This window comes from Sceloporus undulatus, chromosome 2, assembly GCF_019175285.1.
Source record: "Sceloporus undulatus isolate JIND9_A2432 ecotype Alabama chromosome 2, SceUnd_v1.1, whole genome shotgun sequence".
In the NCBI taxonomy this organism is placed as follows: domain Eukaryota; kingdom Metazoa; phylum Chordata; class Lepidosauria; order Squamata; family Phrynosomatidae; genus Sceloporus; species Sceloporus undulatus.
Window position 1 is genome coordinate 260,227,977 of NC_056523.1, and position 14,036 is coordinate 260,242,012.

At 39.0% G+C, this 14,036-nt stretch overlaps 1 protein-coding gene across 2 annotated transcripts in view; it reads right to left on the reverse strand.

Moving 5' to 3' along the window:
* MEGF10 (multiple EGF like domains 10) overlaps nt 1-14,036 on the reverse strand; it is a 164,036-nt gene that overhangs the window by 102,500 nt on the left and 47,500 nt on the right. For both annotated transcript variants that reach the window (XM_042455237.1, XM_042455236.1), the window contains exon 5: nt 5,738-5,830. In XM_042455237.1, the coding sequence (XP_042311171.1) occupies nt 5,738-5,830 (93 nt within the window). The remainder of the gene's footprint in view (nt 1-5,737; nt 5,831-14,036) is intronic.

The window sequence follows — 14,036 nt, forward strand, 5'->3', positions numbered from 1 at the left end:
TCTTCATTTCAGTCTGTGGATGCTGAAATGCACCAGTACCAAATCTGAGGATAGCAAGGGCCAAATATATGACTCTAAAAACCAGAGTTATAATTCCTATTCACCCTTGGAAATGCATTGGGCAGGCTTGGGCATGTCACACTCCCTCTGCCTCGAGGAAAGGCAAAGGCAAACCCCTCTGAATCAATCTTGTCAATCCCATTATAGGTTCATCTTGGTGCAATCAGAAATCAGAAATGACTTGAAGGCAGAGAACTACAACCAGATTATAAACTGAAACACATACCCTTCAAAATTTCACAGACAAAAAGTGGGATATGTGTGGCCAAGCAACATCAGAATGTGGTCAAGATAGCAAAAGTTGTTATTGTGGAAGAAACACACAAGCATGAAGAGGCTGCAGCAGTTCATGTTTGCCTGCACCTACTGGGATGGGGAAGATTCTACACCTCTTCCCTGCTAAGTTAACTGAATACTTTTGCACTTTGGACACAATTTTTGTCAATGGAAGTAAGCTGAGAACAAACAGGGAACATGGCAGGAGGAGGAAGAAATTGGAAAATTTTAAAAACAGCTGAAAAACATGAGAACAAAGGAGGGTTAATTGGAACTTTTCCTGCCAACAACTGGTGGGTATGAAACCATAAGTTGGAAACCGTAGTCTGCAAATAATCAGAAGTAGAAATAAGAGAAGTAGTGGTATTATGGGTTACTTGTGTGTGGGGAAATGGGATGGTGGAGAGTTTATTGGTCCAAAAGACATCTAAAAACTTTATTGCTTTCTATGTGGCAACAAGACATAAGTACAGTAAGGCCAATTAAAGAGAATAACTGCCTTAATTTTATATTGTTCATGCCATGTATTCACACTTACATACAATAGTAATTTAAGAGAGAGAGAGAAAGTTACCAACAGATTAGTACAATGTGAAGTCAAAGGCTTTCATGCCGGCGTCCATAGTTTTTTGCGGGGTTTTCGGTCTATGTGGCCATGTTCTAGAACATGGCCACATAGCCCGAAACCCCCACAAAAAACTATGGATCCGTACAATATTTTTAGGCATGTGAGTTAGCAATTCAGAGTCAAGCTATAAAATGTGAAAGAACTTCATAATTAGATTTCCCACCTTTTTTTCTTTTAAAAATGATGATAATCTATTGCCAGTTTGTCAGAAGAACTTTCCTATTTCAACATGTTCCCAATCAAAATCTCTTCCACAAGTTATCAGGGGTGGAGATTTTGGTCAAAAGATGTGGTGGAGGGGAAAAGAAGTAGACATCTGCAGCAGCCTAGAGCAACCTGGCATCCAGTGATGGCCCCAATGACAGTAGGGCAATGATGTTGGGTTAGTCCAAACTTAAAAGAAACTACCTAAGATGATGAACTGATCTGGGGAGAAGGGGCAACCCCTCGAATAGGTCCTTTAATGTCTAGGCTGGAATCTGGAGCAAATTCATTGCTCCACTGCCATCAGAGCTACCAGCCTCCACTGGCACTGCAGTTTTTTTAAAAAAAAAAAGTTGGGAAACTGATGTTGGCCCTTCTCTCTTCCTCTTCTACCTCTTCACAGTGCTTGGATTCAGAATTCAGCCCATGCTTTCACTAGATATTTAATCACATCAAGCTACTGACTCCTTGCCCCTCTTCTCACCCTTTGCTCGCTTCCTTCTGCTCTGTTTGAAATGTTCGCAGCATCTTTGTTTACAACTAACTCCAAAATTTGGAGTCACCTCTAAACCTGTGCCAAAGGTTTGCAACTGTTTTCCAGTGTTTTGCAACAAAACCCCTACATTTTTGAGATACAGACATCTCAACTCAAGAGCCTAAGGAAACCTCCTCCCCCTGCTCCCAATGCAATATTTTGGCACACATGTGGAAGTGTTTCCAGATTTGTTGAGCCTCTAATGCAGCTATCAGCTTTTGCTGCTATAGCATGCGAGAATGCCTTACAATACCACAGAAGAAATCTAAGAAAACTGTATATACCAGCCTCTTTATTTATAATGGAACTTTCATATATTACAAAATTTGACATAAGCAATTGCCCCAACAGTTCCTGCATATTTTAAATCAGTGTGGTCAATTGAATGAAACTAGTATGCCCAGAGAGGCAGCGCGGTTTGAGTGTTGGACTAGGACACTGGGAGACCAAGGTTTGAATCCCTGCTCAGCCATGGAAGCCCTCTGGTTGACTCACACACTCTCAGCCAATGACAAGCTCCTCTGAACAAATCTTGCTTAAAAAAAATATTCAGCTTTGCTCTGTCTGCACTGTTCAGAATAAACTTTCCTCACTATTTTTAAAATCAAAACAGTGGACTGAATAGGATGCTCATGATATGGTCAGAAAATACTCCCAAACACCAGTTCTTTCTTTGCCCCCCTCTTTTTCCCTTTTTTTAAATTGGAAATTCTATTGCCACATTGCAGTGAAAACCTCTTGTTTGTCAACACAGTTAAGAAAATCATGCATGTCTTAAAGCACAGACAATGACAAATGGCATTTCTCAAACTATGGAAGCTAAAAATGTTCTTTCATTTTGGGAAAGGCTATGGAGAATTTGATTTGCAGCAGGACAATCCAATAAAAGCAGCATTTGATTTCTCTTTTGTCTGGTTGTGGAACATGGATCCCTGCCAGACAGCCCAAGCCTCCTTTCCCCAATCTTCCATCAACAGTATGTGAACAAAATGCCCTTTTTGGCCCTAATTTACACATGGAGTATTTTTTTTAAGAAATAATTTTTGAACACTTCACATCAGTTGCAATTGTTATGCAAAATCTTTTTTCCAGAGGATCTCTAACATCCCAGGGGATCTTTCAGTTCAAGGTAAAGCAACAAGGGCTCTTTCACAAGACTTCTTTTATGCACTGACAATCACACAAGTCTTTGCATTGTTGAACCTGATGACACTAGGAGTGAGAGGTGAATGAACAGAGGAAAGGCAGGAACAGAAAAAGGACATTTTAACGCAAACACAACTGAAAGGAAGAGGGAAATTGTTGTGGAGAATATGGCAAAGGATGTCAGGCTCCCAATACAATCAGTGGCTACTTGAATTCAGTTAATATCTTGTAAAACTAAAAAGAATGAAACTCCTGTTTTACAGGCCTACATAGCCATACCTCAGGATATGTTAATGGTCTGTGCCCAATTCATTTAACTTCTGTGGACTAAATCCAATTTTAGTCCCAAAAAGAGCAGACATATCAAAGCCAATGCGACTGATGTAAACAGGGATTAATTCTCACTCACAGAGGTAATGGTTCTCTTGTAGTTCAGACTAAAATTGGATTTAGCCCTAAATATAAAATATAGCTAGAATTTCCTGTGTCTTGAGGAACAGTAAGGATGAGTTCAGCAAAATTGTTATCATGAATCTTGAAACAATGTTGTATCACTTATAGGAGGCATACCATGATTAAGTGATGACTTTTCATGTCTTTCCAGGTGACATCTTAAGAAAATCACCTTGGGTCCCACTCATGTGATATGATAAGATGAAATGAACTGCATAAGAGTCAATTAAATAACAACAGGTTCTGGCAGTTTCTTGAAATTATGTCTATCAAATATTAGGCATAAAGATTCATATAAATGAGCAGTGGGAATCATATGGCTCTCCAGATATTGTAGGACTGCAAACCCCAGCATTCTGCATTAATGGCTATGATGATGAGGGCTGCTGGAAGTTGTAGTATAGCAGTATTGGGAGGGTTGTATAATTCCAACCCCTGATATAATCATCTTCAAACAAATGTGTATAATGATACTCCACTGACAGTAAAGCAACAGTGGGGTAAACTATTTCTGTTTAGTATACCACAAACATAAATGTGGGAAGGACACAGACTTAATTATCTGTGTTGCTCAGTAATTTCAGTATAATACTCAGTGGGGAGAAATGCATTTTTAAAATACCTGTTAAGCCAGTTTCAAACAGTGTGAAAGTTAGGAGTTTATCACACAGGTAAAATCAGGGGTTTCAATAGGCACATTCCAGGGACAGTCGAACTGCACCCAATATTTTCACATGATGTCGCACTTAGAGAGGACTTATTCCAGGAAGAACCAGCAATGTCCTAGCAACAAATCATTCAGGGGGAAATCTTGTGAATGATTTGTTCCTGGAGCTTTCCTAGTTTGTCCCAGGATAAGTCCTTTCTAGGCACGGTGTGTGTGAAAATCTGTTCTGGAAAATGTCTGTTTAAACTCTGATTTTCGCCCATGTGATAAAGTCCCTAGACAAAATTTGTAACATTTCTGTAATTAGAAGCATCTCATTCCATTTTGTTGTGCAAATCATTGCAAACAGTCCGTTCGCATAAAGGAGCCAAAAATCATAAGTCTTCCAATATAGGCATGGCAGTAGCAGCTTGCTATTACATGTAGCAATACCATATGTGTTTTGGTATGCACTTGGTATTAACTACACATTATATTTTGGAATGCCCAAAACAGCTACACTTTTAAATTACTGGCTGCAAACCAATACTGGCTTATGTGTACTTAAATTTATTGATTTCAAAACTACGGAGAGTTAGCACATGGGAGGAGGAAGAACACCGTCCCTCTATTACACCAGAAAAGAGAGAGAGAGAGAGAGAGGCCTGATGCCTGCTTGCCACCTTGCTTGCTGCTTCCTGCTGCATCTTTTCCAGTGGACTGCTACAAGCTCAGAGTCTTAAAACGTACAAAGGAGGACTTTCTCTGGTTCTGCCACAATCACAGGGTTGCTTGGTGAGGATATGAGAGAGAATCTTCTCAGTGGTTGCTCCTACCTTTTGGAAATAGCTCCTGTGAGAGGCTTAGCTGGCCCCCTCACTACTCTCCTTTTTGTTTAAGGGGCCTTTTAATGCGAATTTTTTAACTTTAGTATGCTTTATTTTTAGCTTTTTTATGTCTTTTAAATAATTTTATACTGTTTCAGTTGACTTTAAAATGTTATTGTTAGGTTTTCTTTTTGTAAACTGGCCTGAATCCCATTCTGAGAGAAAGACAGCACATAAATGAAATAAATAAAATGAATGATAAAAAAATCACTTTGAAAACTCTTTAGCAAAGAAGAAAATAACTAAAATAGATCATCTGTATCTAACCCTCTAAACAGATAACTGAAATATACTCTCAAAAAGCTTATAGTAATAAATCCTATGATAAATTAGCTTTAGGATCGTCATAAGTCAGAATGGCTTGGAGGCACAGAACGACAACAAACTTACATATTTCTCATAGTGTGATGCAGAAGCCACTTGAAAGCAGCTTCTAGATACACTGATTTACTAGAAAAGTCTGAAAAAATGGGTGCTTTCATGTCTCTTTAATACAAATGAGGAAACTGATTTTAAGTCTAATGCCTAACTCATGCCTTTATTTTCAGGTTATTTTTATCACACAGTTTTAGAAGGTGGAATTTCCAGAGGTATCCAAGAATGAATCACAATTGCATAATTCAAATTAATCTCTCTCTCTTACTGCATGTGTGTTTTGCCTGCTAAAAATTAGGTCCCATGTGTCAGGAAACAAATGATGTCTTGTATTTTAAGAAAGAAAAGTGAGAAACTGGATCACACAGGCAGAGTTGCTACACTTTCATGTACCCCCATGTAAATCAGAATTGATTTCTGAGACAAGCACCAGTGAATCCTGGAAAAAAAATTAAAAAAATATCTCATCACTAAGAAGGATAACAGAATAGACAACATGAGACCGACAGCAGCAGATGTAGACTTACCACTGGAGCAGTTGGGTCCACCCCAGCCAGGCTCACACTGACAGGTGTTTGGAGCAATACAGCGGCCATGGATACATTTATCAGAACAGTGAGCTGTCAGAGAAAGAAAGCAATCAGTAAGAATAAAAATGCTGTATTAGAGAAAAAAATAACTGCCTATGTTTTCCACAATCCAGCTGTTTCCTAATGTCTTCTGTTCCTCTTAAGAACAAGGAAAGTGCTAGCATATTTAAAGTTCTTTATAACTTCCTTCCAGTAACGACATATTTAATAACCACAGATTGTCCTCTCTAGTTTCAAAATTTCAGCAACAGTCCTAACATTGTATTATATACATATCCAGTTAGGAAAAGAATACTGTCTTTTCAAAGTCTATATAGAAATCAGTGTTGCCTTTTCATCTTTCCTGTTTCTTTCTCTCCTTCTTTCTTTTTTGGTTATACAATAAACTCAACAGTAACACATTCTTATTTTACCATTTGCTTTATCCTTTATTATCTCATTGTTCTTTTCTTTTTTCTTCAGTTTTCAACACATTATTTGATGTCATGGAGAACCACTATAACCTATGCATTCAGAGGTTAAAACACTGAAGAGCCCACCTGTGGTGATCAAAGTATTGGACTGAGACCTGGGAGATCCAGCTCCTAAAGTAGATTGAGGAATTAAACTCATTAGATGACCAGTAACTCTCTGATCTGCTCTACCTCACAGGGCTGTTGAGAGGTCAAATGGAGGAGGAGGAGGAGGAGGAGGAGGAGCTGTTGTGTATGCTTACTTGAGCTTATTAGAGGAAAGACTGAATATAAATGTCACTAGGCCTAAACAACATGAAAGCCAGATCTCATCTGATCTTGGAAGCAAAGTAAGGACAAACCTAGTAAGTACTTGAATGGGGGCCCACCAAAGAATGCAAAGTACTGTAGGCTATATTTTGGAGGAAGGCAATTGAAAACCACCTCTGAATACTCTTTGCCTTATGGGGTCACTGCAATTTGGCAGGCAACTTGGAGGCACATGCACACACAAACGCACAATAAATAACAACAATCCAAAGGAGGGGGGGATATGGATAGGAAAACTATACACCTAAAGATTAGAATTGCATATGTGTAGGTGCATTCAGCTCATCTTCCCGGATTTTCACATTTAGAGAAATGAATGTCATTAGTGTGCACCTTTGCATTTACTCCCTGGTTAAAAAAATAAAAAAATAAAAATCATAAGAAGAATCATATGGGGTGGATTACAGTCCAGCATTTTCTTCCCAGAATGCTTATGGTAAATTGAGAAGTAGACTATGGTCCAAAAACACACTGCAGAAACAATCCAGTTTGAGACTGCTTTAGGTGTCCTGGCTCAATGCTATGGAATTCTGGGAACTGTAGTTTTGTGAGACATTTTGCCTTCTCTGCCAGAGATCTCTGGTACCACAATAAACTACAATTCCAAGGATTCCCTTGCATTGAGTGAGGGCAGTTAAGACGATCTCAAACTGGATTATTTCTGCAGTGTGTTTAGCACCAATGTGAACTGTTCATTTTCCATAGCAAAGGATATATAAAGGCAATAAAGCCTCTGGTGCTAAAGGCAATAAATTGCTATCATAACTCTTAGGCCTGTTCCAGACCGCCAAAATAAAGCTGCTTTGGGTCTCTTTGGAGGTATGCTATTTAAATGATGCATGGGTCCTAAGAGTCCGGAGGTCGCGCCAAAGCCACACTCCATTCCTAAGCACTGGAGTGCAGCTTTGGTGCAGCTTCCGGATTCTTAGGATGCATGCATCATTTAAATAGCATACCACCAAAGAGACCCGAAGCAGCTTTATTTTGGCAGTCTGTAACAGGCCATAGTCAGAGATAGCCTTATACTCCATGAATTTTTCTAAACCCTTTTTAAAGTTGTCCAAGTTTGTGGCCCTCATTGCACTACATCATGCCATTACAAATTCCATGGTTTTAGTATATACTGCATGAAAAAGATTTTTCTTACATCTACAGTTTCATTCACTTTCTCTATACCTTTCCTGGTTCTGAACTCAGAATCACTACTACTATCAATCATAAAATACCCAATTTCAAAATATATCAAATTGATAGAAAATTACCTTCTACCTACTAAATCCATGCAATATAATATGGGTTCTGTAAATTGTTTAAATGACAGTTCCTGTAAATCATAGAGTTATAGAAAATGGAAACCAAGTCCTTTGAGAAATAATTTAGGGAACAGTGTATGTTTAGCTTGGAGAAATTAAGATGGATGAATCAACACTAGTGATGCCACGTCCTATCTGAGCCCCTTGCCAATTGTAAACCATTCTGTTTCTCTGTATCCAATCCTTACAGTGGCCTTTTGTCCTGGGTACAGGTTACACAGCAGGACAACCAAATCTTGTGACACACCAATTTATTTAAGAATGAGCCATAGTTTTTCATTATCTATATAATCAGGAGTTTTGCTGTAAACTATAAAACACAAGCCGATTTTTTTCTCAAATTCTTGGTGCACTCCATTATTGAAAGCATGTGTACATCATGATCTCTGGTTCCTTGTTCTTTTCTGAACCCACCTTATACATTTGGCATTTCTAATTCCATATAAGGTAAAAGTCTTTATTGTAAAATGTTGAGATTCATATTGCTTAGACTGGAGATTAATACAATGTCCCAATGCTTACTGCAATCCCTGGTGTCCCTTTCTTTAAATATTTGAAGTTATGTCATGTGTAAGATGGAGCAAGTTTATTTTCTGCTTCTCCAAGACCAGGACACAAACCAGTGGATTCAAATTATAAGTAAAAAGCTTCCACCTAAACATTAGGAAGAATTTCCTGATGGTACAAGTTGTTCAACAGTGGAATAAAATTGACTTGAACATGGTGGACTCCCCTTTTTGGTGATCTTTGTAGGTTGAACAGTCATCTTCTGGGGGTGTTTTAATTGTGTATTCCTGCATATCAGGGGGTTTGACTAGGTGGGTCTTGCAAGTCCTTCCAAATCTATAATTCTTTGATTCTATGAAATAATCTTCAATTCAAAATTTTAAAAACTGAAGCATACTTGGTCAAACTATAGTATGGTCAAAGATAAAATCTGCTTTCCTTAGTTCCACTTCCTACTGGTCCCCCAGTTCTTCTTTTCTCGCTCCTTACAACAGAATTCCTTTACAGTTTTGGTGTAAGGACACAAATATATATTGACTGAAATCTATGTATTAATAATATTCAGGCTATATTAATAACAATAAGTCATGATAATAAGAAGCTGTTCTGGTCTTCAAGTGTTACAAACATTAAAAAAGGAGCACAGCTGCTACAGAAATATGTCACACACTAGTAGCAGCTGCCAGAATATTTACATTTGGGATAGGTTCAAAGACTTGGAGAATTTTATTAAGGTATAAGGGGATGTGTTTGTGTCATGATTTGCCAAGAAATTTTAAGACCAAATGTAGGAAGATGTTTAAAGAACAGAATCTCTTTCATGGTGCAATCCTACACATGACCCCTACCCCGAGGTAGGCCCCACTGTGTTCAATGTAGCTTACGCATAGATACTTGCAGTCATAAAGTATAGCTTCTTTTGAAGGATGTCACAAGGTGTAACATCAGACAGCTAGGCTGTCTGGAATCACTTAATTTTCTACAGCATTCTAATAAAATGTAATGACTTTCTCAAAAGCAACAGATAGATTAATGCTGGGCATAAAATGACATGGTAAGCTGTATAACAATTCTTGACTATCAACTAAAAAAATAACAATTTCTTATTCTGAGCTGTTCCATTGGGCCACCTATCCCAATATCATTTACTAAGACTAGAGAGGACTCTCTTAGGTTTGACGTGCAAGTTTCTTCCCATAGCTGCTACTGATCATTTAACTAGATACAAGTGATTGAACTTGAAACTCTCTACATGAAAAGCATTTACTTTATGACTGAGCTATGGCTCTTTTTCCATTTAGTGTTTCATACAATGTCAGATATTTCCTGTTCACAGGAACTCATATCAAGAGGATAAAATATTTAATGCTAAAGTGGAAAATTTAATTTATTTCCAGTTCAACTTCATCTGCAGGCGCTAGTACTTTTAAGTTTCACTGTGTGGAGAGCCATCTTTCTTTTTGTTGGTACTGTTTCATGTCATTTGGTGACATTTGAACAAAGGAGTACAATCTGAATCTTGATATATTCATACACTTCTGTTTATCACAGGTACTATAAACATAAGTTTGCATTTAATTTTCTGTTCAAATTAAAGCACTTGAATGGTGGAATGCAATGTTGTTTTGAAACTGGATTTTTACTTATATATGTTGACCTTGTAACTGAATATGTTTCATTGATGTTCTGAAAACCATTTGGTAAATCTGCACTCCTAATTTTGAAGAGATAGGCAAAAAAAATTAAAAACTTGCATGCCATCATGGAAATATTTTTTTTTCTTTTATGAAACAAATTTAAAAAAACAACAAGGAGACTTTATACATAATTTGGAGCATTGTATTATTCTTTGCTAAGTTTTAAATTGCATTTTGTGTGTATGTGTGTTTGCAGCTCAAACTGACTCTCTTATTTAGTTTTTGCCCAAGAGAGATACTGAAGTCATACAGTATGTATCATAATGTTGTTTTTAATTGATTTTATTGAGATGTTTTATACTCCCATTGTATGCCGCTTTGATCAAATTTTGGAAAAGCGGATTATAAATAAACCATATTATTATTATTATTATTATTATTATTATTATTTTATGATCTGTGAAATACTGTTTAAGTTCTTCTTCCTTGTTATAGGGCACTATTTTGTAGAGCAGGGAAGGAGATAGTGCAGCTCTCCGGATGTTGTTGGATGGTGACTCCCAGCATTCTTCACCAGGGCCTATGCTGCAGTCAAACAATATCTGGGGAGCTGCACAATTCCCACCCCTTTTCTAGACAGTATTGATATAAAAGGAGTCACATATGTGTGGATAGAGTGTTAATGTAGAGTGAACATTAATATAAAATGAGATTGAGTATTAATGTGAATATTAACGTATTAGAGAGTGAGTATTAATGTGAAAGGAACCACATATGCGTGGAGTAAATGTGGACTGTTCCTTCTGTAAACCCTGAGTGATGAGTAAGAGGAATAAAAAGCAGTAGCAGTCAGGCAGTAGCTTCAACTGGATGTTATAGTTTCTAACCCAAACGTTCTGTGTACTGATGGCTTGTGGCTGGACAGGGGGGAAATTCATCTTTTGACTCTGGCATTATCTGTACAGGCCAAAAGGCCTGCTTCCCCTTATTTTGGTGTCATCCTGTTTGGATAACACACAGTCCAAACCCCGGTTCTGGTGCAAACAGTCCAGATGACATCTGGCATGCTCTGCACCAGAGAAGGGTAAAATGAAACAAAGTCCACATGCTATGTGATGGTTCAAAAAATTTATTATCTTAAAAAGCCCAACACATTTTAGTCTTGTTGCCAATTGGCCTTCTTCAAGGGCTATTATAAAATAAATAAAAGTACATTTACAGTGTGCCCATGCTATAGGCGGGCACCCCAATGCAGCTTCCTGCTTACGCAGAAGCCACACAATGGGAAAGTGAATGGTGCGCACACTCTCCCGCACCACAAGCACGAGTCCCATTCAATCGAATGGGACTCAAGCTTACGCGTTTTACGGAACGGATCCCCCACATAAGCCAAGGGACCACTGTACTATAATTGTGGTATTGGGACGACACATAAACCACCTCTAAAATCATAATTTTTAAAAAATCATATAGCAGCTATTATCTCAAATACACCTCCCTCCCTCCCTCCCTCTCTCTCTCTCTCACACACACACATATATATTTGTCAATTGGAGACAAGGCCAAAACTCATTGGGCTTTTTAAGATAATGAAGTTTTTGGACCATCATACAGCACATGGTACTTCCTTTCCTTTTACTCTTCTACTGTGAATATGTGCTTTCGAATTGTTTGTTATGTTCTACACCAGAATCAAGGTACAGCATCCTTAAAATATTGTGTGTGTGTGTGTGTGTGTGTGTGTGTGTGTGTGTGTGTATTACTCCACATCTTCCAGAAATATCCAGAGCTCTCCGTTTCAGTGTCATAGCAGCTTTCTGCATGGGTGTTCCATTGAGCTGCAGGGTATTACAGGCTTCCTCTAGTATCCTGGCCTGTGCAAACACAGCTTGAAAGAACCAGAGCAGCTCATAGTTTTGTGAATCAGAGGAGACCATCAATTGCAATAGGGAAAGGAATCATTGGTCCTCTGGATATTTTAAACTACACCCCTCACAGACTCCTCAACGTATACCTAAAGTCAACTTTTAGTCGAGTATATACGGTACTCTACTTGTATGTACCAGGACAAAATTAAGGAGGGGTTTTTAGGAGAAACGTAGAACTAAAATAATTGTATTATTCATGGGGCTGTACAGATGGGCAGCGGAACACCACCCCTTTTCACCTCAGATTTGGGACATGGCAACCACATGCCACGGCCGCCTCGGAGCAAAAAAGAAGCCACAAAAAGCAGCTTATTCTTGCTCCCTGGAAGGGCATCATAGGCACACCAGCGTGCCATGATGATGCCCTTTCCATGCTGCGCTGTTTTGGTGTTGCACCAGAGGTGCATCATCATGGCGTGCACCATGTAAATGGGCATGCGCCAAAATGGCACCCTGTTGGTGGCTTGGAGTGTGTGGACACTCAGCCCTCACCCCATGCACACAGCACAAAGTGCTGGTCTGTATTTCCCCTATGTTTTCTATTTTCTTGTTTTATGTTTCTTTCATTCCTATCTTAGCAGCTCCCTTACTACCAGTGATATATGGCCATGAAGATAGGTAAGGACAGCAATAGCATTTTTCTCCCCTAGGGAACTCATTATTATTTCTGGTTCGTTTCTACCTAACATAGTAAAAACTGTAGCAAACCAGTTCCACCATCTCAGTGCATCTCAGAGAGTGGGAGAGAAAGAGAAGCTGAAGCTAATAATGAAAGTGCCCTGTACATCAAGGAAATAAAGTGAGTTTTGTTTCATTTTTTAAAAATGACTAGCAGGTGGGAGTGTTAGGGAGGCTGAGCTTTGTGAACAATAATAAAGTTGTTGTGTTTAGGCCATTGTTCATGGAATCTAAGAAATTCATCTTCATCCTCTCCTTGGCAGTAAAGAGACCACAGTTTTTGTTCCTCATTGTCTAAGAAAGCCACTGTCCACTTTTAATCTCATGCACTAGGACCTTCCTGGTTGACCCAAGAAGAAATGATCAGTGTTTTTTCTAATCCTGGCACCAGAGATACCAGACAGGAACTTACAACTGTCAACTGGAGCTGTCTATCAGAAACACTGTGCATCTTGTCAGCACTAATATTTCCAAGAAAAAGGAAATGAGAGAAGGGGCTCAGCTGTAGCCAAGCAAAACTAAGAGTCCCCCCTCTCCTCTTTATAGGAGCCTGCCAGCCTGCTCCCATTCCAAAGCCTAAGTAGCACTGATCAGTGGTGATGGGAAATCACTCTGCATGTGCTCAGGAACACACTTATGAAGCCCATACTGAGAAACATGCTTCAAGATTAAGTCCTGTTTCAGTATTACCTCTAAAACACTGCCACACTACATCAAGTCATTCCCTCCACTGCTACCCCAATCCAGTATTTTATTTCTTATATGGGATGACATCCATGGGATAATACCATGAGTTACTGCACTGGGTGACACCAACCTTTTTGGGGACTGAGGTGGGAAGGAATAGTAGAGGCAGAAAAAGAGGATATCTCATCCAGTAGCACCTCATATGCTTGTAGTTACTCGGTGACTAGCAGCTTCACTTGATATCATTAGACAATGCAAGCAGGAATGTTGAGACCCTGCCCACTCAAATGGTTCTGACTGAGACAGCTGCCTCCCAACAACTACCAGTAAAGGTGAATACTGTCTTCCTTTCCCCACAGCAACAGACTTTGGCACTTACATGCAAAAAAACGAAATCCTGAAAGCAAGCTAGCATCTAATGTAACTTCAGATCCAGGAAACATATTCAGGGGTTGCTGTATTGACCATGCAGCAAAAGAAAAGAAAATCCCAAATCCACAAAAGAGCAATACATTTATTGGTCAACCATATGGTCAAGAAGGGGAGTGGCCTCTGCCTGCACTGAGATCCCTCCAGACTATCTTAACTAACAACAGAAATAATATCTGAGGCAAGATGTAGGTCTGTGACCTAACATTGGGGTCATGCAGATGGGACAAAAGGAGCAGCCAGAGGGCGCTCCCACTCTGATCAGTGCAGGACAA